Source organism: Pieris napi, chromosome 16, assembly GCF_905475465.1.
Source record: "Pieris napi chromosome 16, ilPieNapi1.2, whole genome shotgun sequence".
Lineage (NCBI taxonomy): Eukaryota > Metazoa > Arthropoda > Insecta > Lepidoptera > Pieridae > Pieris > Pieris napi.
This window is the reverse complement of record NC_062249.1, coordinates 11,009,129-11,036,084: the sequence shown is the minus strand read 5'-3', so window position 1 is coordinate 11,036,084 and position 26,956 is coordinate 11,009,129. Positions and strand designations below refer to the sequence as shown.

Below are 26,956 nucleotides of genomic sequence, written 5' to 3'. Positions count from 1 at the left end.
CAGTAGTGTTTTTTTAAATCTGTCTCGTTCTAACAACTTTTCTATATTTCATTGTAGCCCAAGAAAGATAAATTATTAATTAATTCCTAGACTAATAACACAACTGCAACAGAATGAGCCGAGTAATTATCACGGACTTTCGGCTTCTTGACGCTTTAATCAGCTGTGGTGACAGACAGGCCACGCCTGCGCCAGTAATTAGAACGCCTCTCACCTACAAATGATGAGCTACATTATTTTGCGTCGATATTTTCTTAGGCTGGGCGAATAGCAGTTTTCTAGGATATTAAACTGTATCTTTAACATCTATATTAATCTTCAATTCAATCAATCTTAATCATATAATCGATAACATGGTCCTTCATCGTTGCATATTTTTTGATAAAATATTTTAGGGATATAGGGACAATAAAACTATTTTTAACCATATTCTATCCTGCTCATTTGTGACTTTTGTAATTCTTGTATTTCTTATTCTTTGCATCGCGATTCATGAATCCGTGAGATTAACTTTTTAGTTTTTAGTTTATTTTTTTTTGTATTATTTTTGATTAAGGTTGGTGATTCTATAATATTTTGTACAAGATTTGGTTACGTACACTTCATACACTTTACCCATCATATTTGATTTTTTTTTAATTTCCGTTATAACTTTTATGTTGTTTGTTTTTTTAAATGTAAGGAAGCGTACGTAAATAAAAATAAAGGTAAAAACGTAGAAATGAAGGGTCAGTTTTTAGGTAATAAAAATAACAAAAGTCTCTCTTCACAATTCCCTTTTAAATTAGGTTTTTGACAATTCAAACAGACGATTTCATGCTCTCTGATTTGATTTGATTGTTGCCGTACCTTTACATTATTCTATAACTAAAAAAATATATGACAAAATACATTGGCGCTACAACACTTGGTTTTAACCTTAAATTTGGGTCCAAGACTTGCCGGTTTTTCTTTCTTACATACCATTCATACCTTTCTCCAAGTTATTCCTAATAACGTCAGGGTGCGCAAGATTCACAAACCATGTTAAGACTAAGATGAATAGGAGCAAATCATATAAAGAAATTCCATGATAAACCCTTTTTTGTTATGAAACTTAAAGTGTGTGAAACTCGGTGTTGGAGAGGCAAAGAAGTACTCAAAGCCTTCGCAACTTTCCCTCAAAGTATAAACAAAAGAAAGGCAGTATTTTTCTTTGACGTATTATACTTACTGTAATATCGGAATGAAAGCGGATTTGCGACTCTAACTTTTTCAGTTATTATTCATAAATGCAAATCCGTCTACACAAACTCGTCTTTAAAGTTGAGGGATTGGCTTAAATATATAATTGATTCTGTTCAATATTTATTTTATTTATTGACAAAATTCTCTCATTTCATGTCAGCTAATTAAAACTACTTGAGCTGCGGAGGCCTGACTAGGATTTCTATGTTTTTATTTTGTATCTAATGTTTAGTTACTTATGTACCATATGGAGTAGAAATTCAAATTGAAAGTTATTACAATATATATAATTTACTATATGTTTTAGTATATTATTATTGTGTAGTCAACCCTCTTTTACCAACGTTAAATCCGAAACGGCGGACGTTGAATGTGTACATTCGTTAACCTATGAAAGTCACTTTTTATTGAGACCTGAATAACATATACAAAGATATTTGTATGCTTCCGATATAATTAAACAAAAAGCCCATTTGTGTTAGGTTGTCTGATGACTTTTTTATGTTTCCAATAGAATAGAAAATTGTTTTCTAAGAAATAGTATTTTTAATAAATTATATTTCTTTCCAGGTTGGCCGCGTGACTAATGCAATCAAAATGGACGAAGTAGGAATAACAAGCATGATCTTCCTTTGGTTCCTCTCCAGTTTCATCTCTATTAATGCTGTGAAAATTGTCATAGAACCACTTCCCAAAGGTAAGTGCAATCTTAATCCCTTCATATACACTGTTAAGTTAAATTGTTAATAGGCCTCGTACATAAACTCGTTCTTAACTCAACTTCTCAACTACGTAATAAGCGTTTTAATAAGATGCTTTCTCTTATATTTTCAACATAATATGTTGGATTTTAATTTGCCTATAAGATATAAATATAACGATACTAAAAATGTTGCAGTAATCAAAGTTACGGAGATGAGTTTCTCTGCTTTTGCGCTATTTTTCATCTGTTTTCGGTGGCTTTGTATTCGATATAAATTCTCAGTAAGGTGCAGATTTCTAAGGAGTTTTTATCTGCCTTCTTTCTTTTCAAAGAGCTCCTATTAATATTAATTAAAAGTTTGAATAATTGAATGAATTCCAAATTGTTCCGTTGTTGGGTTTCTCTGGAAGTGAGTCGCGGCAATAATTAAAAGTTGAGCAAAATGGGTTCGAGTCTATTATTTGTATAAGACAGGTTTTGTCTCAAAAAATTTGACAAGTCTATAGGTTGATGGATTGTATCTGTTTAAACAAGGGCGACATTTAAAAGGGACTTCCCAGTCAAAGTTTAACCAAACGTAATTAATTACCCTCGTTTGAGTCGTGGAATATATTTTCTACTAGATGCCAGTGACTTCGTTATACCTTAATATGTTTTTAGTTAGCCTACCTTTATAGCAGCTATATACCAACATTTGGAACATTTTGCTATGTAAAGAGACTGTTCCAAAGTAAAAACATAAATACTAAATAAAAACAATTTTTTTAATTTTTTTTTAATATTTTCAAATTTTTCTCTCCATAAAATCCTTCATCAGAGTTCAAGGAATTAAGTTAAAAACTCGTACTGGTCCAGCCGTCTTCGAGTTTTTGCGCTTAACAACGTATTATGTGATTCATTTATATTTATATAGATTTAGCTAAGGAGACATATTATAGCAACTGTAAACTAAACTAAAACTAAAAACAAATGACACTAAAAGATTAATATCTTTGCATAATTGCAACCTAAACTATGATAATATGTAAAATATATAAAACAAGCACTAAATTATTAACTATTATATATAGGTATATAAATTCTTTTCTAAACAAACTTTTGCTTTCCCTTAAATGTTTCATTCGAAAGATTCAACGATTATATTATCCAGCAAATATTCCTTATTTGTATTTTCATTATTTGTGATGATGATGATGATGATTTTTAGAATATACCAAACCCATTTTAAATATTGTATACTAGGTAACAAGTAACGAAAAAACGCAACGCGGTTTTCGTCTAATTTGATTCGTTTACAGACAGAAACGAATTTTCTTATCGTTTTTTTTTTTTAGGAAAAATGTGTTACTTATATTAAAAATATGATTAAGACTGTATCAGTACGGAAAAAACAAGAATATTTTTAGCCAAATACTCCGCAAAATAGTGTAATAAAATTATGAAATTATTACGCATGGTTAGCAGTACAATAGTGACAAGTAATCCGCTTTCTTAATTGAATTAATAGCGTCGCGTTGAAATGTAATCTTTTAAGGCGTGTGTAATCCCTTAACGAAGTGTGTTGCCAGTCACCTTCACAAGTAATATTACCCGAAAGTTAATCAAACCTCACGGTATTCATGTTTCAATACAGTGGTATTAATATTTTCTTACTGGTCGTACTTTTAGTGTACCTAAATCATAATTATATATGAACTTTGCAAACTAAATGGAGAACATTGTCGGTAGAAATGATATTTGCAAAACGGAGAATCCAGTCTCGGTTAAACAATAACTTTTCTCGAAATCTGATAAATAGAATTTGTGCACAATACGAGTAATTATCTGTTATTAATGTTTTTAATAAAACAAAGGTCTCTATAAAATTATATATCAAATAAAACACGCACATCAACCGACGCACACATACATAGTCACTGCAATATTTAGACTTTATTTGCTAAGGAGGGCCGGACATAGCTATTTATTCTCTATATTTTCATATAGTCTAGTCGACAAGTTGAAAATGGAACAAAATAGAGATACTACTCCTAAAATTATGTGCGATAGCTTATTGGATCCGGAATGACGTCTAGAAAAATGTGCTAAAAGCGTGTATTAGCACATAAAAAATTGCAAAAGTTATAGACCATTAAAGATGAAAAAATAATGGCATTTAGTTTTTTGCCAATATTTAATAAACTATTAATATTTAAGAAATTTCAAATAAAGATTCTGAAAGAGGAGGAAATTTCCAACAAAAAACTCCTGACTCCCGGAACTCTATCTCCATTATTTATAATGTTAATTTAACGCTGAAAATAGGTCTGCGGGTGACATGTTTAGGATTCGCGCGTGGCGTCAAAAGCGACTACGGCACATTAGTTAATTTATTTAAGGTATTGAATATTTTTTTTTAAATTTGAAAAAATTATGGTGTGTTCTGAACACTATAATTAATTTATTCCCGTTGAAAATTTTACTTAAAGTTAATTTTTCAACAAGTTAAATAATTGTTAACTAACGAAATTTTCTCGAACGACCGTCTTAATTGTAAGTGAAAAAAAATGTTTAAATAATGGTCGCAAAAATATTTCGCTTCGTAGAGCCTTTCTTACATACATACTTAACAAGATCGTACCATAAAAGTTAAAAAAATATTTATACTTTGTTTATAACAATTTTTTTACTTAAACAAAAACTTAAAAATCCATGTAATGATGTTAAAAAAAAATTTTTTTTTCTCAATCATCATATAATCGTTTTTTTATTAATACAAGATATTTATTGATTTGCAAAAAAAAAATTGCCGCCATTTGTTGATAATTTTTTTTTAAACAAATTGATTAAATCAATATTTTTAAAAAAAAATTTAACACAACTTTATTACATTAAAATTTTTATGATTTTTAAAAAAAAATTTTTCCTTAATAACAATTTTTAATTGTTTATAATCGTTTTTTTTAATTTTCTATTGTTTAAATAATTAGTTAAGAAATTTTTTTTTCCTAAAAATCATAATTGACAGTCTTCTATAAAGTAACAGAAAAAAAATTTTTTTTATCAACAATTCTATTGTTTATTAACTTACCAATTTGTTATAAACAAATATTCAACTTTTGTTTATTTTTTTTCTAAAACTTCTAAAATTAACAAAAACAACCATATATAACAAAGTATAGAAAATTTTTTTTTTAATTTTAAATAAAAGTAATATTCATGATAATCAAAAAATTTACAAAAAAATTTTTTTTTAATTTTCTATTGTTTAAATAATTAGTTAAGAAATTTTTTTTTCCTAAAAATCATAATTGACAGTCTTCTATAAAGTAACAGAAAAAAAAATTTTTTTATCAACAATTCTATTGTTTATTAACTTACCAATTTGTTATAAACAAATATTCAACTTTTGTTTATTTTTTTTCTAAAACTTCTAAAATTAACAAAAACAACCATATATAACAAAGTATAGAAAAAATTTTTTTTAATTTTAAATAAAAGTAATATTCATGATAATCAAAAAATTTACAAAAAAAATTTTTCTATACTTTGTTATATATGGTTGTTTTTGATAATTTTAGAAATTTTAGAAAAAAAATAAACAAAAGTTGAATATTTGTTTATAACAAATTGGTAAGTTAATAAACAATAGAATTGTTGATAAAAAAAATTTTTTTTTCTGTTACTTTATAGAAGACTGTCAATTATGATTTTTAGGAAAAAAAAAATTTCTTAACTAATTATTTAAACAATAGAAAATTAAAAAAAACGATTATAAACAATTAAAAATTGTTATTAAGGAAAAAATTTTTTTTTTAAAATCATAAAAATTTTAATGTAATAAAGTTGTGTTAAAATTTTTTTAAAAAATATTGATTTAATCAATTTGTTTAAAAAAAAATTATCAACAAATGGCGGGAATTTTTTTTTTTGCAAATCAATAAATATCTTGTATTAATAAAAAAACGATTATATGATGATTGAGAAAAAAAAAATTTTTTTTAACATCATTACATGGATTTTTACGTTTTTGTTTAAGTAAAAAAATTGTTATAAACAAAGTATAAATATTTTTTTAACTTTTATGGTACGATCTTGTTAAGTATGTATGTAAGAAAGGCTCTACGAAGCGAAATATTTTTACGACCATTATTTAAACATTTTTTTTCACTTACAATTAAGACGGTCGTTCGAGAAAATTTCGTTAGTTAACAATTATTTAACTTGTTGAAAAATTAACTTTAAGTAAAATTTTCAACGGGAATAAATTAATTATAGTGTTCAGAACACACCATAATTTTTTCAACTTTAAAAAAAAATATTCAATACCTTAAATAAATTAATTAATGTGCCGTAGTCGCTTTTGACGCCACGCGCGAATCCTAAAAATGTCACCCGCAGACCTATTTTCAGCGTTAAATTAACATTATAAATAATGGAGATAGAGTTCTGGGAGTCAGGAGTTTTTTATTAGAAATTTCCTCTTCTTTCAGAATCTTTATTTGAAATTTCTTAAATATTAATAGTTTATTAAATATTGGCAAAAAACTAAATGCCATTATTTTTTCATCTTTAATGGTCTATAACTTTTGCAATTTTTTATGTGCTAATACACGCTTTTAGCACATTTTTCTAGACGTCATTCCGGATCCAATGAGCTATCGCACATAATTTTAGGAGTAGTATCTCTATTTTGTTCCATTTTCAACTTGTCGACTAGACTAATATACGCTTTTGGCTATCTAAGTAAATTAAAATAATTTTTAAAATAAAAAAATGTTAGTCGAATCTAATTCTTGCGCTAATTTGAAATGCAATTTTGGGTTTCTAAATGCAATTAACGCTCGTACAGTAAAGACAACGTCAGTATTTGTAGAAATGACCTTGATTATGCACTGGTCCTTATCAAGGAACGTACGAAATAAAATTCCCTGTTGGAAAATTGTGATTTCAAACATCTATCTGTATATTATAAACGGTCATACATGGGATAATTTCCTCTAGTTAATTTTACGAAAATATTGACGAATTAAAATAGTCTGACCTCTTGATTTTTGGGTTATAATAGTTTTTGTTGAACAGTGTTGTTCTAGTGACTTCAGCGTGCGACTCTAATCCCCGAGGTCGTCGGTTAATCGGCTGTGGACCAATGGACTTTCTTTCTTTGTACACATTTAACATTCACTCCAACGGTAAAGGAAAATATTGTAAAGAAACCAGCTTGCCTTAAGCCCAAAGACGACGGCGTGTTCAAGCACATGAGGCTGATGATCTACTTGCCTATTAGTTTAACAAATGCTCATAAAACAGATACAGAAATCTGAGGCTCAGACCTAAAGAGGTTGTAGCGCCACTGATTTATTTTTAATGGTCAATATAATGGCTCTGTAGTCTGCCTTTCCGGAAGTAGCAGTTTTTTTAAAACTGTCTGTTTTTATAAAGGATGTTTGCATTTAATATTGTTCGTTGTTCTATGTTGATCGTTTTTAAACAAACATCCGTTTGAAAAATAACAGAATATAACAATGTTAAAGTGTAGGTACAATTTTATATCAGAAAAACAACTCAACCCATGGGAACTTATAACACTGGCAATATACGTTGCCAGTTCGTTTAGGAAATGGTCCCTTAACTTATATGTATTTTAAAATCACTTTTTTTATCTCGAGCTATGATTTGCTTATCTTGCCGAAGCCGCGTAGAAATTATTTGAAGAAGTCTATGAAGTATGAGGGTGTGCAATTATTTAATCAATTACCGTCTGAAATTCATAATATAAGCGCGTTTAGCGAATTCAAAAGGGCATTAAAGATACATATCAGAATGAGCCTAGTAGACTACAATTGGGACGGCTGATGGCGACGTGTACTTCGTTCGTAAATACATATTAATTTTCTCATGTAAATACATATAATTTTGTTGTAATGAGAAATAAAGTTCTTTAAACTTGATAATAGAGATGCATTTTCTTCGTTAAGGAGTCCGAAATAAAAATAAATTTTAGCTTGACGCTGTAAATTTGTCTAAAATTGGCTAAATACAAAACAGAGTGATTTTTTTAATACGTTTTGTTAATTTTAATATTATTGTTGTTTATTATCATCACCAGTCTCTCAGGTGACAAGGCTAATTTATATTATGTTGAATTTCGAATAAAATAGATATAAATATATTCATTTAGATCGAGGATACTAAATATTAAATAGCAGTCTTTAATTAAACAAGTAAAGTTCTGTCGCAAGTTTTTGTCATGGCACATTGATCGTCAGTTGTTTTTGAACGATTCCCCAGCAAATATTTCAACGAAACGAATAGCATGTCAACATGTCTGGTCGGATCTATCGCCAATTAAAAGTATAGATGGCAGCAGGACAGAAACAAATAGCACTTCATATACTGGCGTGTATTGACGACGATTCGTCACTTTCAGTTCTGGTACATTTTGGACGATAACTTCCGCAAATGAACAGTTTTTACAGAATTGTGAATTGTACGACTGATTTTCCTAACTAAAATTTCAATTTGGTTATATGTAGTAAAACAAGATTATACATTAAAAGACCTTTGTGGTAATGGATTCAATAAAAAATAATGTGTGTGTAAATATATGACTATAGATTTGAAGCGAATAATATTTGCCAAGTTGTTATAACTATCGTCGTCCACAATTTTTAATTAATTTTATACGAGTATACAAGGTTAGTCCGGCGAAACGCCGATCAGCGAGAAACTTAAGTTAATGATCGATTCAACGCATTACTGCAAAATTGACTTTGATACATTGACAATTTACAACCTGTAAGATGTCTATGATATGGCGTGGTGTTGCCATTCTAATAAAACAAATGTGTTCTTTTATTGCATAATCTCGGACATATATAGAATTTTTTGTTACGTGACACCTTATTTTTTCTATACCTCTTTAGAGATTAAGAGGACAATATCCACTAAAACTACCTCAGGTTATTCCTACAAGACCGCAGTAGAGGACACAATATCACTCTCACCATCTGCCGTCGATTCAATTAAGGGCCTAGTTCCGAAGTGGAATAATATGAATTACATTTATGAAACATTTTTCCATCAAATTAGATACTTGAGACATCTCGTTGGCCTAAAAACTTTAGCAAAAAAGCCGTCACGAAAACTTTGAAGCTCGTTACTAAAATTGAATTCAACTGCCAATTTTTATATTTGTATATCAAATTTAAATTTACAAGCTATTTCGGAATATTGAAATTGTTTTGCTAGTTGAATAAGATTCATAGTAACTTCGAAACTTTTATATACCTTCGCAATGTGATGTCGCCCATATCTGGTAAAAAGAGAGCCGCTAATATCATGAGCTGCAAATCTTGACGTCATGGGTCGTGGGTTTGATTTACGGCTGTTCGTCCATAGACTTTTGGTAGGCGTTTCTGATGAACTTTTCATAATTAAGTGTAAGTTTAATTAAATAAAGCACAAAGCACGAGAAGTGTTGGCCTAGTGGTTTCAGCGTGCGACTGTCATCGCTGAGGTCGTAGGTTCGAGCCCCGGCTGTGCACCATTGGACTTTCTTTTTATGTGCACATTTAACATTTACTTGAAACGATGAAGGAAAATACCGTGAGGACACCGGATTGACTTAGACCAAAAAAGTTGACAGCTTGTCAGGCACAGAAGTCCGTCCACATACTTGCCTATTAGATTGACAAATAATCATGAAATGGATACATACATCTGAGGCCCAGGCCTAAAAGGATTATAGAGCCACCGGTTTTATTATCACTAAATAAAGTGATACGAATATCGAGTTCGGTTTGAGAGAACTATTGCTAGGTTTCAGACTGCTGATGAGCAAACTGACACTGGTTTCGCGAGTGCGTTGCTGGCATTTATTAAAATATATCAGATGTGATAATTATAAGCAAAGTTAAAGCTTTATATGTTCTTTCATTGTTCTCACAGTGATAGGATGTAGTACACAACGATAATATTTAGAAATTTTGGTTTCATTTACTTATATTTAATGCGTTAAATTCAGTTAAATTCAACTTAAGCTTTCGCGATTGTCATTTGTTATTTGTAACTTATGATGTCGATCCGTTAAATATAAAAGACAAAAGTCCCAAAGTCGATTGTTATTATATGTGAAGCAAACATTTTTGTTCTAAGGAATAATGAGAGAAAAATAAGGCCACAAATGAAGGCTTTGTGGGCGGAATTTCCCAGGAGATAATAGAAGTATCTCCTACATGTAAACCTGCCTTAATTAAGTTCCTTTTTTGTTCTATTTATAGTATTATTGTTTATGGAAATTATTATTTATAACCTTAAGTGTCAAATGTGTCACAGCAGTTGTGGTCAGCAAGAAATCGCGTTCTTCATAAAGAAGTTATATTTGTAGTAACAACTAAAACTAATTTAGTACCAATCATTCCTTTGTAGATAATAGAAAAATAGTCTAATGAAAATTCATATTTCAACGCAGTATTAGCGTGTTAGCTGACAATGAGGTTTTAATAACAGTTAAATTTTTTTAATGTGACAGAAAGACAAACGGCTTGGCGGGTCACTTTGAATGACTTGCCGCCCATGGTCACCTGCAACGCCGACCTTTCAGGGAATATTACGCTCGTTCAGTACCAGTGATTCTTAATGCTTTGCCCACACATCATGGTGTCATTAAGACTGTATTAAAGACAGCATGATTTCCAACGAAGCCCAAACTTATGAATGAATTTTAATAATGAAACAGTAACTTTTATTATAATGTGAAGTTATCTTTCTAGAGAAATATATTATTCTGGTATAAAAGTTAAAAAATAAATATTATATAAGTGTTAAAAATCCCTTTAATATTAACAAATTTAAACCAATACAAAACAATAGGAAAAGATCTCATTTCATGCCGTAATACATTTCCGATATTCAATAACATGCTTCAAACGAGTTCACGCGAAATTTCGCGATAAATTATAATAGGCTTTTTAATCCCTCATTTTGCGAATATCACTTACAGATTTTTTACTAATAAAATGTAAAAAAACCCTGTAAGTGGTCTACAAGTCAAACAGATAGTATGACAGTAATGTAAAAAAGCTATTTTTTGTCCTTAACAAATGAATCGATTAGCAGTGTTATGCTTGTTCCTACGGTAAAGGCAAATATCGTGAGGTAACCAAGCTACGAAATTCCACCCGTATCACCACGATGTTCGTTCCACAACTTAGCGTTATTTTAGGCAATTTTTGCCGCGCACCATCACTATGAAGAACAAGCTACCCACTGAAGTATTTCGGAGCCAATTCGACTTAAGATTCTTCGCTCGCACCTGCGAGCCTACTGGAATTGAGAGTGTCTTTGGGCAGCGGGTATCACTTGACATGAGCCTGCCCGTTTGCCTTTTCTATAAATGATAAATTATTTTTACATGGATTTATTTCTAATAATATATTTACGGTTCCTGCTTCATCGGGGTGCTTTAAATAATAGAGTATTTTATTGTTACTCTTTATTAACCACTCGCGTACAGTAATAGAGAGAGAATGCCAAATCATCTTTAACTTAAGAGAATGCCAAATCATCTTTAACTTTGATCAGCACCAAGTTGCAAGTTCGTTTTGCAGATTGTCGGCGATTCATGGGGGCTCTTTGATTATTGTTAATAAAAATTTAAAGTATAAAGAGCGTAATGACATCGTGTGTCTGTCTGTAGAACACTCTTTGGAAGTAGCCTGTATAGAGATTGAGAATTGCATTATTTTAAGTGTTTACGGACCACCAAGTGCATCTTACGATTTTTTTGAAGAAAAGTTGGAGGAAATTTTGTGTAAAGTTAGTTTTAAGAACAATAAGTATATTATTGTATGTGGTGACTTCAATATAAATTTATTAGAAAATACCTCCATTAGTAAAAAATTCAATCTGTTATTAAAATCTTACAATCTTGTTAACTTGTTTCTTGAGCCCACTAGAATTACAAGCTCCACTGCTACATGTATAGATAATGTATTTACAGATGCAGAGGCAATGCAAACCTCAATTACAACTGATCTTAGCTCAGATCATTGTGGACAGTTAGTGGCGCTAAAATGTAAAGTGGTGAAACAAGTAAATAAGAGCAGTGTGTTTGTTCCAGTGAATAAAAAGCGAATGGTGAGATTTAGACATAATATAGGTAAACGCCTACCTTTATTACCGGTAGGTACTACCGTTGATACACAATACAACAATCTAAGTGATTGTATTAATAAAGAGTTCAACACCATCTTTACCCCAAAGAAAGTCTCTCATTCGCAGTGTAAATCGTTTAGTGATTGGGCGACAGCGGGAATTTATAAAAGTAGACAACGGTTGTATGACCTTTACGCTGAAAAGTCATACAATCATAATGAAGAATTTATTCTTTATGTTCGAAATTATTCGAAATTATTTAAGAAAGTTTGTTACGCGGCCAAGTCCTTAAATATCAAAAACAAGATTAAAAATAGTACCAATAAAACTAAAATGACTTGGAAGATAATTGATAGTGAAACTGGAAGAGTCAGGGATCGCAATCAAGACATCGAACTATGTGTCGATAACACTATAATCAAATCTAACGAAGAGATAGCGATTGTTTTTGATAAGTACTTTTCTGACATTCCAATTTCGACTACTAAGTCTCTTCAATCATCTCCCGCCCTCGCCGAATCGCTGCTCAAAGATAATGTAAACGAGTTCAAGGTCAGTTTTTCATTCCGACCCATTGGTGCCGACGATATAGTGAGGATATTTAGAACCATAGATATTAAGAACACTACCGATCTTTGGGGTATTTCTGTAAAAATAATTAGTAGCATAATTGATGTAATTGCTCCCCATCTGGCTATAATTTTCAACAATTGTATTAAAAGTGGCGAGTTTCCCGATCTAATGAAACATAGTAAAGTTATTCCTTTATTTAAAGCAGGTAGTATGTCCGACCCCAGTAACTTTAGACCAATTTCCGTACTACCTACTTGTAGTAAAATATTTGAAAAAATTATATTAAATCAACTGGTAAGTCATTTTAACGTAAACAAATTATTACATAATAATCAGTTCGGTTTTACCAAGGGTCGCTCGACAGCCGATGCCGGTGTTGAGTTATATAGATATATAGTTAAGGCTTGGGAGGAGTCGCATGACGCTTTAGGTGTTTTCTGCGACTTATCCAAAGCATTTGATTGTGTCCAACACGAGACCTTAATCGGGAAACTCCGCCACTATGGCATCAAGAATACCGCACTGAATCTTCTGACTTCCTATTTACACGGAAGAACTCAGAAGGTTGAAGTGAATGGTAAGAGGTCCTCTGGGTCGGCAGTAGATATGGGGGTACCACAGGGCTCAATTCTTGGCCCTTTCCTCTTTCTTGTTTATATAAATGATCTACCTTTCATGGTAGAGAGAAAACATCAGATAGTTTTGTTTGCTGATGACACGTCCTTGATTTTTAAAATCAAACGACAAATAACAAATTTTGACGATGTGAACAATGCTCTGTCTTCGATTGTCCATTGGTTTAGTATGAATAACCTTCTACTTAATGCAAAAAAGACAAAATGCATTAAATTTTGTGTAAAAAATGCAAGGGTTATGGATACTAGACCAATTATAAAAGGTGAGGAATTGAATCTGGATGATACAACTGTATTTCTCGAAATCACCATGGATTCAAAACTTCAGTGGTCCCCTCATATTAACGGATTGGCGAAGAGACTTAGTTCTGCAGCCTACGCGGTTAAAAAAATTCGCTCACTAACTGATGTCGATACAGCTAGACTTGTTTATTTTAGTTACTTTCATAGCTTAATGACTTATGGCTTATTATTATGGGGTCATGCTGCTGATGTCGAAACTATTTTCATCCTGCAGAAGAGGGCTATTCGTGCAATCTATAATTTAAAATGTAGGGAATCTCTTAGAGATAAATTCAAGGAAATTAATATCCTTACCTTTCCCTCGCAATATATTTATGAAAATATCATGTATGTATACAAAAATAGTGATAAGTTTACTAGAATAGAACATACGCACAATGTTAATACACGGAACAAACGCAGGCTGCAATTTCCCCGTACTAGACTATCTAAAGTTAGTAATTCTTTTTTGGGGAAAGGGATACTCTTCTTTAATAAAATCCCAGAGGCTCTTTTATCACTGCCTTTCAATAAATTTAAGAAATGTATTAAAGAAAAGCTGTGTAAAAAGGCTTACTATAAAGTCAACGATTATCTAGTTGATAAAAGGGCCTGGGACTAGTGCTAGACAGGCTACTTCTAATTAATTTGCGATATTTGTTTTAAATAAGTGTTGTTTGATGATTTGCTGTTTTAAAAGAGTACCGAGAGTTTTTTACGCCGGCTTTTTCTCTCGGCCTACACCCTCTGTCTTCTTTGCCGATGAGTAGGGATGCCTTCAAATTTAATGACGTGGAATAAGTGATACATGTATCTTATGTTCCATAATAAACATATTTTATTTTATTTTTTATTTTAATAGAATATAAGCAAAATTATGAAATGTTAATTGCTATGTAACGAATGAATGTAACAGTCGAAGAGAGTGCCTACTTCTGGCTATACTCACGGGGCGTTACTCCGACGATTTAGAAAATCGCCACGCTTATAAACCTAAGAAAGCCTGTGTCAGCAAAATGTACAGCCTTGGCTCGTACAATAAACAAACAACTATAATAGTGACTCATTTGCGACAAATGCATAAGATTTTTTCAGTTATAATACCACAAGAGCTTCAAAATTATCGGGTATTTCCCGATAGGTTCGTTGCAAACAAATATAGTCGTCATGACGACTTCTATATGGGAACCTTGAGGGAAATGCCCGATAATTTTGAAGCTCGTGTGGTATTCGGGGGATTATTTTTCCGACCCAAATGTCGGCCAATAGAATTGCACCATGAGACGAAATGTACAGTTAACGAATAAGAATTTCATAATGAATAAAACAACTACTTAATACTTTTCTTGAAGCAACGACCAGAGAAAATTTTCACAAAAAATTATCAGTATAATACCATGTAGGTTGTACCACGTGACGTCGAATGGTGCAATTCTATTGGCCGATATTTGGGTCGGAAAAATTAATCAGACTAATTAATACCACAATGTGACTTCATTCTGCCTTCTGTAAGCTTTCGTTTACAGTTTCCCAAACACAGGATGTGAAATTCAATATTTCGCTTGAAATGTTGAAATATAATCATTTGTTGGGAAGACTTAGTAAATATGCCAAGTTCCATGGAATTTATTTGTGATATAGGCACATGAAATGTGATATAACATAAGCGTTTTATTTTCGTTTTTATCTACGGAAAATAATTTTCTTTGGAATGTTTACACGTGTAAAATGTTTGGTATGCAATGGAAGCCAAATTCTCAATATTTCTGGGCTACCACCTTAAAATCTAATGTGTTACAATTAATAAAAACTAGATCAAAGTCTTTGCCGCGCACCACCACTATGTGGAACCAGCTGCCCACTGAAGTATTTCCGAACCAATTCGACTTAGGGTCCTTCAAGAAAAGAGCGCATCAATTCTTGAAAGGCCGGCAACGTACTTGCGAGCGTTCTGGCAATGTGAGTGTCCATGGGCGGCGGTATCACTTAACATCAGGTGAGCCTCCTGCCCATTTGCCTCCTATAAAAAAACACTCCGTTCATTACTTGATTTAATATAATTCACTTCTTTCACTTCACTGACTTTACATTAACTGTATCACTTCAAAATTAGACGAAGAATGTGCGTGCATTTTCTTTTAAAAATCACGCTGTTATCCTGAAGGGCCTGGATGACTCAGCTTGGGCTGTTTTGGTGAGCATACATCGGCCGGCATTTGCCAAAAAAATTATACAATTTAAATAAATTAATATTAAAATCTAACGCGATTCATTACGTAATCGATTACAACAATACATTTTACCCACACCATTCGTAATTGTGTGTAATAAATTTGACAAAATAAATAATATGTATAATAATATAAGCACTGTTGGCCTAGTGGTTTCAGCGTGCGACTCTCATCCCTGAGGTCGTAGGTTTGATCCCCGGCTGTGCACCAATGGACTTTCTTTCTATGTGCGCATTTAACATTCGCTCGAACGGTGAAGAAAAACATCATGAGGAAACCGGCTTGCCTTAGACCCAAAAAGTCGCCGGCGTTCGTCAGACAAAGAAGGCTGATCACCTACTTGCCTATTAGACTACCAAATGATCATGAAACAGATACAGAAATCTGAGGCCCAGATCTAAAAAGGTTTATTTATTTATTTATTTATTTTAAATAATATGAGTGACAGGAATTGTTATAGAGATTGTATAGAACACGGAAGTTTTTTTTCAAATCAGGTGCAAACGACCGCTGTGCTATGGAAATTTTAAAATAAGTAAATCTATAAATAATACGTAAAATTTATAAATTAAACCTGCCAATCCAAGTCCATTAAAAGTCACGACTGTAAGTGGGAATTTCGATTTCCCCTAAGTCCGACATATCTTCTGTATTCTGAACAGGAGTCTGGCTTTTCAATATCCTGCGGCACCGGACAGAAGTCGTTTGTGTGGAAAAAGAAATCTATTACCCTTGTTTACCCAAAGATAAAGTTTCGTCTCACTGCTTAAAGCCAATCACATTTTAACTTTATAAGAACAATGGCTTTCAATTCGAATTCTATATTCCTGTTAAAAAAACATGATTATTTGCCGAAGCATCCCATCGATTTTTTTTAAATTGTTTAGGCAAAATTTAAATGGAAATATTTACCAAATTACCAATAATAGAGCAGTGTTGGCCTAGAGGTCGTAAGTTCGATCCCCGGAATGCACCAATGGACTTTATGTCTATGTGCGCATTTAACACTCACGCGTGAGAGAAAACATCGTGAGGCAACCATAATACCATAAACAAAAAGACGGCGAAGAAGGATGATTCTACTTGACTTAAACAAAAACTAAATAATCACGAAACCCATTTTTATTTTGTCTGCTTGTTAATTTTATCTTACTATATATATTCATTATATGTCACGTTGTTTGTCCGCTATGGACCTAAACTACCGAACCGATATCAATCAAATTTGCACACCGTGTGTAGTTTGATCCAACTTAGAGATAGGAGCTTACATCACAATTTATACCCGCAATATTATTTTATTGCAATTTTGCAATAATAAACAAATATTTATTTGTTTATTATTTGATAGTCACAATTCTAACAGATGGCGCTGTGTTCAAAGTACCAACGTTTCACATAAGCTACAATTTAATGGCATAACCACCAAAAAAACATGGTGGTCCCCATGGCTGGTGTTCTCCTACCGTTTCCCTTGAATAGTTTGCTACTATGTAATATAACAAAAACCTTAGCCACAGCAACGCTTGGCCGGTCTGCTAGTAACTCTATATAATATTGTTTCCATTTCAATACCACCGTAATTGATAATTATTTTGTTACCACGAATTGAACCTAGGTTATACATTTGACAACGAAGACTGGTAAGTGATTAAATAGATATAAATTGCATGCTATTATAGTATGACTAATTTAGCCTATTGTGTAATATAGCTTTATATTATAACCGCTTTTTAGAGACCTGAACTTGACAAATAAAGTCTTCGCTCTTTACTCTTTGTCTGCCATTAGAAAGTATTGATTGATCCCCTTGATACCCTTAAATCAATCACAACAGTGTGAGCCTGTAGTCTGTTACTCCCAATAGGGAATAAGATCCCACCTTCCATGTGTTTTTTTTAGTAACGAGATGTTAAACAGCGGTAGGTATACTAAGAAATACACAGAAACATATATATATATACTACTAGCTGTTCCCTGCCACGCTACGCTATAGCCATTGTGATTGAATGGTTGAGAAATGAGAAACTAAACAAAGAAAACATTTCATATAGTTTAGCAATACTTGTGGAAAAAATAATGAAAAAATTAAAAAACAAAAAAAAAAGATAAAAACAATCCTTGATGCGGATTATATATCATGCTAAATTTCAGCTTGATCGGTGCAGAACTTTTTGAGTTTTTGAAGCGTACACAAACCAACATAACATTTTTATATATAGATATAGGAATTGCATACAATAATATCCAGATAGGTATCACTATGGCATCACAGACTGCGATGGAAATTCTCAATTTCTTCTGTTGAACGTTTTTCTCAAAATATTTGACTGGTGTTGTCTTGTTTATATAAATTAATGTAAATTTACATCATGTTTACGATCCTAAAGAGAAAGATTAAATTCTGTATTTACATAAACGAGTCTGGTATAAAAATATCATTTGGTATTAAGTGTAATTTGCTCTGAAGAAAGGTTGGTTTACGACTTTATTTTGCGTCTTTTAATGAGTTTTGTATCTGCCTCACTTATTTTTATAAAGACTATAAATTTTATCCCATTATTATTATTTATAGATAAGCCGATGAACTTCGTATCACCTACATATATTCAAAATAACATTTTTTTTTTATAAAGACCAAAAAGATTGGCCCTCATACTACTGCTTAAAACACAAATTTCCGATGGCAACTATAATTATGTGTCACCAGGTGGCAATTTTCTATTGATAAAAAGAGAAGAAAACAATTTTTATATGAAAATTCAAGTTGTTTTTAGTATTTTTCTTTACTTATTATTAATATTTCCCAACGTTTAAACCTTTTCCTAAATGTTTACTATTTGGATTAGGGAATCGCTAAACCTGAAGTGTAGGTACACAATTTACAAGTTAGTTACATAATATTGAACCCAAACAATATCTTTAGAATTGTATCCCAAAATTTTTCGCTTCGAATTTTTCTATCGTATAAACATTTAGAATATAGTTCGGTCTTAGAAATGCTTCGGCTACGAACCCTTCTGTGTTTGGGTAATCTTGTCACTTTGAATTTGGCTTTATCAAAGATGTTACCTTTTCTGCGTTAGCTATGTTTCCCAAACTTTACGAGCTACAAATGAAATCCCTTTCACTACTTCACATATTTTTATTTAAAGCTTTGTGATATTTGTACAGAATTTATTTACAGGAAATCGTGTGATTCGTGATTGAATAAATCGTAGACGATTTATATTAATGTAACAATTGGCACGAATTGACCGTTTATATTATAAGAGTTGCTTCCTATATTATTAGTTATAAGATTTAGGTATATAAATATATTTTTTTTTAAGTTTTTTATGTAGGTTAATCGGTGTGGGTATAATTAATGTGTCGTTCTATCGCATTAGTAATAACTGTAAAGATATAATAAGGATGTGGAATAAACAAAATAAATAAATAATAACTATAAATTACACGGTAATAATTATTGTAGAAACTCGTGAAATTTTTTTTCACTAACTACCTGTAAACACAATAGAGCTTTCATAAATATTGAAATATAATAAATTATATAATAAGATCACAGGCGCTAATTAAAGATTTAACTTGGCGCCTGGTAGATAGTACCTACCGGTGACCCCAGAGCTGGTGCATTCCTCGCTCAACGAATAAATAACCAAGCTTTTTAAATTTGTTTTAATTATTAATTATTTTTGAGAAAACTGTAAATACTGTATATTTAATTTCACGTTTAATTTTACATAATTAATTTCACGACTACAACACACAAATTTTTATACAAAAACTAATACGACTATAAGTCATATAACTAACTTAATGTGATTAAAATGTATATATTCCGTTATAATTAACGTACGATATCATTTATAATAGAAGCCATTCCATTTTTGAATTTTTAAGATGTCGTAACAAGTTGTATTTATACTCTGTAACATAGCTGCGATATAAAACTGTGTATCGTATGACTAGGCTCAGTCTGTGGAGACCGATATGATCCCACGTGCCCCAAGGGATGAACCTAATTGGACGTGGCCTTTGGGTCGACGATTATTTAATCTTTAATACCGGTGTCTCTGCGTTATTTAAGCCTAAATATCGTTGACATTTTTCTTCCTTTTAACGTCTATTTACTGTATTTAATTTAGTAGAAGTCCGTATAAAGTTATTCGGTGATATTTTTGGTTAAAAGCTTAGGTTAGGTATTAAAGTGTTATATTTTTTTATTAAATTCTTCAAAACACTTATAATTTAGTGTGCAATGAAAAAATAAATTGCTTTGTTATATTGTCAAAAACTAATCAGTATGACAGACGCAATAATAACTGCCAAAACCCGCTTGTAGCAGTTATTATTGCTATTTAGGGTCAACCCTTCGAATCGAAATTGGATAAATTAATCAAAGTATATATATATAGTCATTTCGCGTTTACGTTCGGATCATTATTATTATATTTTCCTTGCGACTTGTTACAGTTCTAGTAGTACTTTTGTATATAAATACTAGCTGACCTGGCAAACGTCGTTTTGGCATGTAGGTAGGTTATATTATTTCTAGGAAAAAAATTTCGTTCGAAAATAAAAAATCTACTATAATAAAAATAGGGGTTGATTGAGTTGTATGTATTATTGTATGCTGTATCATAAAAAAATAAAAACAATTTTTTTTATCTAAAAAATAAAAATTTGATAAAGATGAATTTTATATATTAGATTAAAATAAATGAGTGCCTTTTGAAATATTCCTATCACTTAATAAACGTAATCTATTGCGAAGTACCGAAAACTTTATACTATAGATTGCTTTCGGAAGGTACGGCTTATTGTGAGACAAAACCTTAATGAAGTGCTGAAAACGTATTTGTGTTAAAACAATTTTGCTTTCTATCCATTGTCTTGTCGGGGCCTATTGTAATAGGACAATACGTCATGCCAATTCGTCCGGGCAATCTAAGATCTGTCTATTAGGCCCTGTCACCCGTCTCGCAGTCAATTGCACGTGACAAATGTGTCTTCATATCAGAAAGACAATATAGCGCCCTCTCTTGGTAATTTTAATCAAAATTTCAGCTGAATTATTTACAGGAAATGGTTTCTATTAGTGTTGTCCAAGATCCCGGGTCTATTCGTGCGTAAATAGGCTTGCAAGGTTAACAAGCTACAATATGTCATTTTAATGTAGCTTCATTTTCGGAAGACTTTAGGTTATGTAAAGGTACAGTTTACTAATTTATGAATAATATTCTACTTTATATTATTGTATGCACAAGAGTCGGCAACGCACTTGCGAATGTGTCATGTCCAAAGATGGTTTCGGTGGGCGTGTGCTTTTGTCCTATAAACGTAGGAAAGGCCTAATTCACCGTTCTTCTTTAATCTATTTTTATATTTATACTTGTTTGCACCTAATTTTAAATAGGAGTGGAGTATTACTATATAAAACTTATGTAATATACAAATAACTAAACGTCGATATCCACTACTCTAAATGTAGATGTATCGAATTAAAGGCTATTATTATTTATCACAATTAGCAATCTAAATAGTTCCCAACATAAACACAAATAATGCTAAGCCATGCTGCCATAGTTCAGAGAACTCAGTCTATCGTTGCATTGGATTAACTACTCAGACTTCAAGATCATTCCGCCCCAATATTCAATTTAACTTTGACGCTTCGTCCATCCACAAACCCGCTTTTTGCGTGAATTATACGCGTCAATTTTTGTTGGAGCCAAGTTTGAATCTCTTTGGAATTAACTTTTGAAGCATTAAAAAGTATTCAGTCATTAGCTGTAATTGAATTTGCTTGGAGAATTATTTGTTTCCAAATCTTTGCAGTTATATAATTTGTACGAATCATTCTTATTTATGTGAGCTTATATGCTTGGTATATGTCGATGATTTTTGGATGTTAATGCTGTTTATCTTTACCTTAGTGTTAAATGTGCAGATAGATAAATTCACAAATTTTCGTCTGCGCGGGATACGAACGCACCTTTTTATTGTTATAGACTCTAACTTTTAGTCAGATAAAAAATGGAATAAATAATTACAATGATTACAGGACTTTGTACAAGGTTTGAAAAAATCAGTAGGTAGGTACGCTCCAAACTTTTTGGGTCAAGGCGTCAAATTCTGTATCTGTTTTATCATCATTGGTCAATCTAATGGGCAATTAGGTGATCAGCCTCCTGTGCCTAACCCACGCCGTTGACTAATTGGGTATAACGCATGCCGGATTCCTCACAATGTTCTCCTTACCGTTCGAGCGAATGCTAAATGCGCACATACAAAGAAAATCCATTAGCACAGCCGAGGGATTGAACCTACGACCTCAGGGATGAGAGTCGCACGCTACAGCCACTGGCCAACACTGCACATCCTGATTGTAAAAGATTTACTACCTAAACATAGCGTTATATCAATTTCACTAACAGCATAGAAATTCTCCTAACATAAACATTAGTCTAAATTACTTTGTACAATTTTGATTATAGTCTAGACTAACGTAAAAATCAAAACAAGAGTAGATCACTTGAAGACATTGATAATACAGATAGACCCATATCTCTTTGTCTGAAGTATCAATTTCTTAATCCAAGGCCGCACTACAGCTACCGGCGGTTAATAATCGCTTTAAATTTGATTTACAAAAACTTAATGTAATATTCTATTGACAACACTGAGGACGTGATTTCAACCCATATAGATAGGACCTATAAAGAAAAAAATACCAATAGAAGTTTATTTCCTTCTTTATTTCCTATTTTTACAGTAATTAATATACAATAGAAAACTTATTAATATAAAAATTAAACTAAAAACAAAATATAAAACCTAAACCTTTGTATAACAAAATTTAAATAATGCAATTGTATTGAAGATGCGCTAGACACGCGTTAATGGCGCTACTCTGAGTAAATTTGTACGTGCGACCGCAATTTGTAATTATTTGGCACACGCAGTCTCAGTCTCTTCTTCTTTTTAATTGTTTCTCGTAAATTTATGTTAATTACGCTTCACCATTAAATAATACTTTTTTCTTGTTGGGCCTAAATCATAGTTACATACCAAGTGACGCCTAACTAGTGCATTATACAATTGAAATTGAAGTCATAGGCCAAAACATCATTCATAGAATGTCGCAAGTCGCAGTGCGGCCACTTAAAAGCTCATAACGTATTTCAGACTCGTGTGCAAGTTAGACTATCGTGCTAACAAGAATAATCATAAGCATGTTCAGTCGAGTGTTCCATAACTCCTGGGTAACAATTTGTGAAGTCTAACAATCCTTTATGAGACTTCGAACATAAAGGAATATTACGTAATCGATTTTAACAATGCCTTTGAAATTAGTTGAAGCATTGAAATACTTGATTGATACATTTACAGAAACTAAGAAATAATAATGCTCAGAAGATCGCAGTAATCCTAGACACAAACATGAAGGATTGAAAATCTTTCTTGAATGGAAATCCTCTAAAAGAATTAGAGGATTTCCATTCGAGAAAGATACTTAATATGACGCTAAAGATTGTAATATATGTGATTTTCCCTTTTTTCGATATTTATCAAAATACAGTTTATTTATTTATCTTAATGGGGGCCGGTTTAGTATTACGTAAGCACCATAGAGGGAAGAGGGGGGTCTTTCATTTTCTTATTTGGTGATTACGTCAACAGTAATTATTTACTTTTTACACATATGTATTACACATTGTCTATGCTTGAAAACGAAATGCGTTTTCGAGGATTCCTACAAAAAATTAATACATTTATATACTTTTATTTTTGAGAGCTTTGCTTACTTTTGCTGACAAGAGGAAGGGGGGCGGGGGTAAATTGCAGTAAATCTGCTTACGTCATACTTAAATAGCCCCGTAAGTCCTTTATCAAGTTTTAACTAAAAAAATTAAAAAAATGGGTTTTTTTTTAAAAATCAAGGGGAAAACGTGCAACTCATCTGATGCTAAGGATACACACCATTGACATTGCCAAAATACTGCCATTGCCAAAGGAGCTGGTACTGTTCTCACTCCATGTGGGGCCGAATTTGCAAACGTAAAACCCGGAGTGAAGTACCATCTCGTCTTATATCTAACACATACTGCATTTTGAAATACTGCAAATATCTATATCTACCAGCTATTAATTATTCTGATAAATAATCTTTTAAAATATAAAACGAGGAATATTTTTCTGATTGTAGTGAAACAACTAAGACGCAAGTATGTGAAAATATTAACGTTTTTCACAAACATTCTTTTATCCTTTGACCAAGCGTTGGTGTATCTGACAGGCAATTTTCTACTTTATAATTAGGTGTATAGTTCTTTCGATGTAAAAATGTTTATGGGTGCTAATATTTCGTTTAAGTACTAAGAAGTAATTTATTTTCTAGTTACTTAAAGTTATAATAAAACGCAACAGGTATACAGTAAGTTCAGTCTCTGTAAAACCAATACAGATTATCTGAACTTATATATAATTGCGTCCATAGTTTAAAAAAAAAAACTCAAAAGAAGTCAGGACCCCAATTTCGTTCTAGTTCTCCAATATCCGTAGCGCTGATGTTGGTGACTTGGGCATTAATTAGAATCGCTATCGTTATTGGAAGTGGTTAGGCGACGGGTTTAATATTTAGAAACTTTATATTATTTAATTACACTTAAAGTGATAAATTATCACTAATATAAGAAAATATACATGGTAAGAATTTATAAATTATGACCTTATTGTTAAATTATGACCTTTTGATGTGATCATTCCTTTTCGGTAAATATAAATAATTGTTAATAAAAGGAATATAAATAAAAGAAAAAAAATGCATAAGAAATTGATGAAAAACACTTAAACTCATGACACAATTCCGTAGTATAGAAACTTCCAGCATTTTATTAACTTCTTTATTATGAGCACAAATGTTTACATACTAGCAATTTCCCAAATGACTTCGTTCACGTAGAATCTGAAAGATAATCTCTTTATAAGTTCTTTCAATTGATAAGTTATTACAGCAGACAGCGGGAAGCAACTTGGTTTTAAACTAATAATAATTAAGCCTCATTTATTCCTTGAAAGAAATTTACAAAAATTTACAAAATACACACACAAAATACATACAATATATATACACACACTATATATTTTTTTTTTTTCAAGGACCTCTTATTGAGTATAGGCCTCCTCCAATTGACTCCATCTCTCTCTGTTTTGAGCATTTTTGAGAATTGGCAGAATTGGCTTTAAACTATGCAATATTATTTATGTAAAAATACCTAAGAATCCTTTATATTTTTTTCTTTTACCAGCAATATGCTCTTTGAAAGAAGGTTTTCATTTAGTATTTTAATAGGGTTGAAGCGTTATAAGCTGTATCGTTACGTTCATTTTAATCTCAATTAAATGAGATAAAGGCCGGGCCTGACCGCAAAGGGTCTGTTTAAAGGGTGCACTCTAAATGGAAAAATCTAACATTTTCTTTAGGCGTAACCACCCAAATAGGAAAACTTTTATACGACTTTCATTTAATTAATATTGTTCGATGGTGAGTTTGAGATATTTTTGTTAATAAAATTTGTTTTAACTTTAAACGTTTATTATGTTTTTAAGTATCGAATACCATGGGGCTTGGTACACACATATACCTCAACTGTCGGTGCCTACCAACCCGAAAACAATATTATTTCGCCGGGACTCGAATCCAGATTAAACTTATAAATTAATATAATGACAAAGTTATTCACAAAATATTTTTGGTCTTAGAGCCAGTAGTAACTTAATAAGAACACCTCCTTTCATTGTTTAGTTCAGTAATTAATAACTAGTGAACCATAAAAATACCATAGACCTTATTGTTCTTTAGATATATCATAATAATACATCGCAACAAACATAATAATCATTAATAAAACGTCTGTCTAAAAGTACATACGTCTCCTAAAGAAGGCATTCATAGAAACTGTTCACTACTGAATCAAAAATATATCTCTTCGACAGAAATCTGACATTTGTACTTTTGGTTTTGTGATTTCATTGCTATTAGGGCAGCCGAACCATTCCACGTTTATTGTCCAAGATACGAGTGGATTTGTGGAAGCAATTTCCTTTATACATTTTGTTTTGTCCTTTTTCTTGCAGTTTGATGGTCCATTTCGTGAGTTGTAGTCGAGTTCGATTTAACAGAACTCCATCGACTGTAGCGATACGCATCTCGAGTCGTGACCGGCGAGAAAGGAAAAATGCAATTATTCAATCAAAGCACGTACTTACGATGGAACGAAAACTAATTTTGAAAGTTGTGCTAGCCGATAAAAATTCGTGATCTAGCACTGAAAACTGTAGGTTAAGTTATATCGTTTCTTCTGGACTTTAAATGCGTAAATGTACTTGCATTTAAAGAAATTCCGAAACTTACACCAACGTTACTTAACAAATAACACAATAAAAAAAACGTGTATGTACTTATTGTACACGCGTTAGAAGTTAAGCAAGCGACAACTAGCGGCCCAGACTGTTTTACCGACGTTTGAACAGATTATCAGGGTGTCGGTTTTTTGTGACGGTGTGCGCGCGCGTCTTAAAAATCAACTCTCATTATTTTTCCTTACGCGCTAAAAGAAGTATAACTTCAATAATTACGCCTTATTTATTGCTTGAGACATTCAGCCATCTTTACAAAAGATACACTTAAATTTTCATACAGTTTTTTTAGTTTTTCAGGACTTCTTATAGAGCCTTCTCTTACTGGCTCCATCTTAAGCACTTTTCTCTATTCTTCTCCACCAACTTCTAAGCTCCACAGGCCATCGACAAGAAATAAGATCACATTATTATTTATTATTAAACTCTATAGTTTATAGTTATAAAGGTTGATAAAAACCTGTACAGCGTACAGCCGGTGTATCATTGCCCCGAGATACCCTCAAGAAAAATGGCACTTACGGCTCATTTATAATTCATGATAATTGTAGTCTATATATTGGTCGTGTTCTGTGGTGTAGTGGTTCGATGTAGGAATACCTTTTCCAAGCAGTTTATTGGTTATGGTTGAAGTGTCGATGGCAGCCTGTGTTTGGAGAATGGTGATGTCTAAACAGGAATTTAATAGTTAAATGTTTTTAGTATTACTTTTAGTTGCGATTACTATTCCTGTTGCGCCTGTA

At 31.9% G+C, this 26,956-nt stretch overlaps 1 protein-coding gene across 1 annotated transcript in view; it reads left to right on the top strand.

Moving 5' to 3' along the window:
* Positions 1-26,956, top strand: part of LOC125057212 (semaphorin-2A) — a 405,445-nt gene that overhangs the window by 224,220 nt on the left and 154,269 nt on the right. The window contains exon 3 of the mRNA XM_047660755.1: positions 1,798-1,924. Within this exon, the coding sequence (XP_047516711.1) occupies positions 1,825-1,924 (100 nt within the window). The 5' untranslated portion in view covers positions 1,798-1,824. The remainder of the gene's footprint in view (positions 1-1,797; positions 1,925-26,956) is intronic.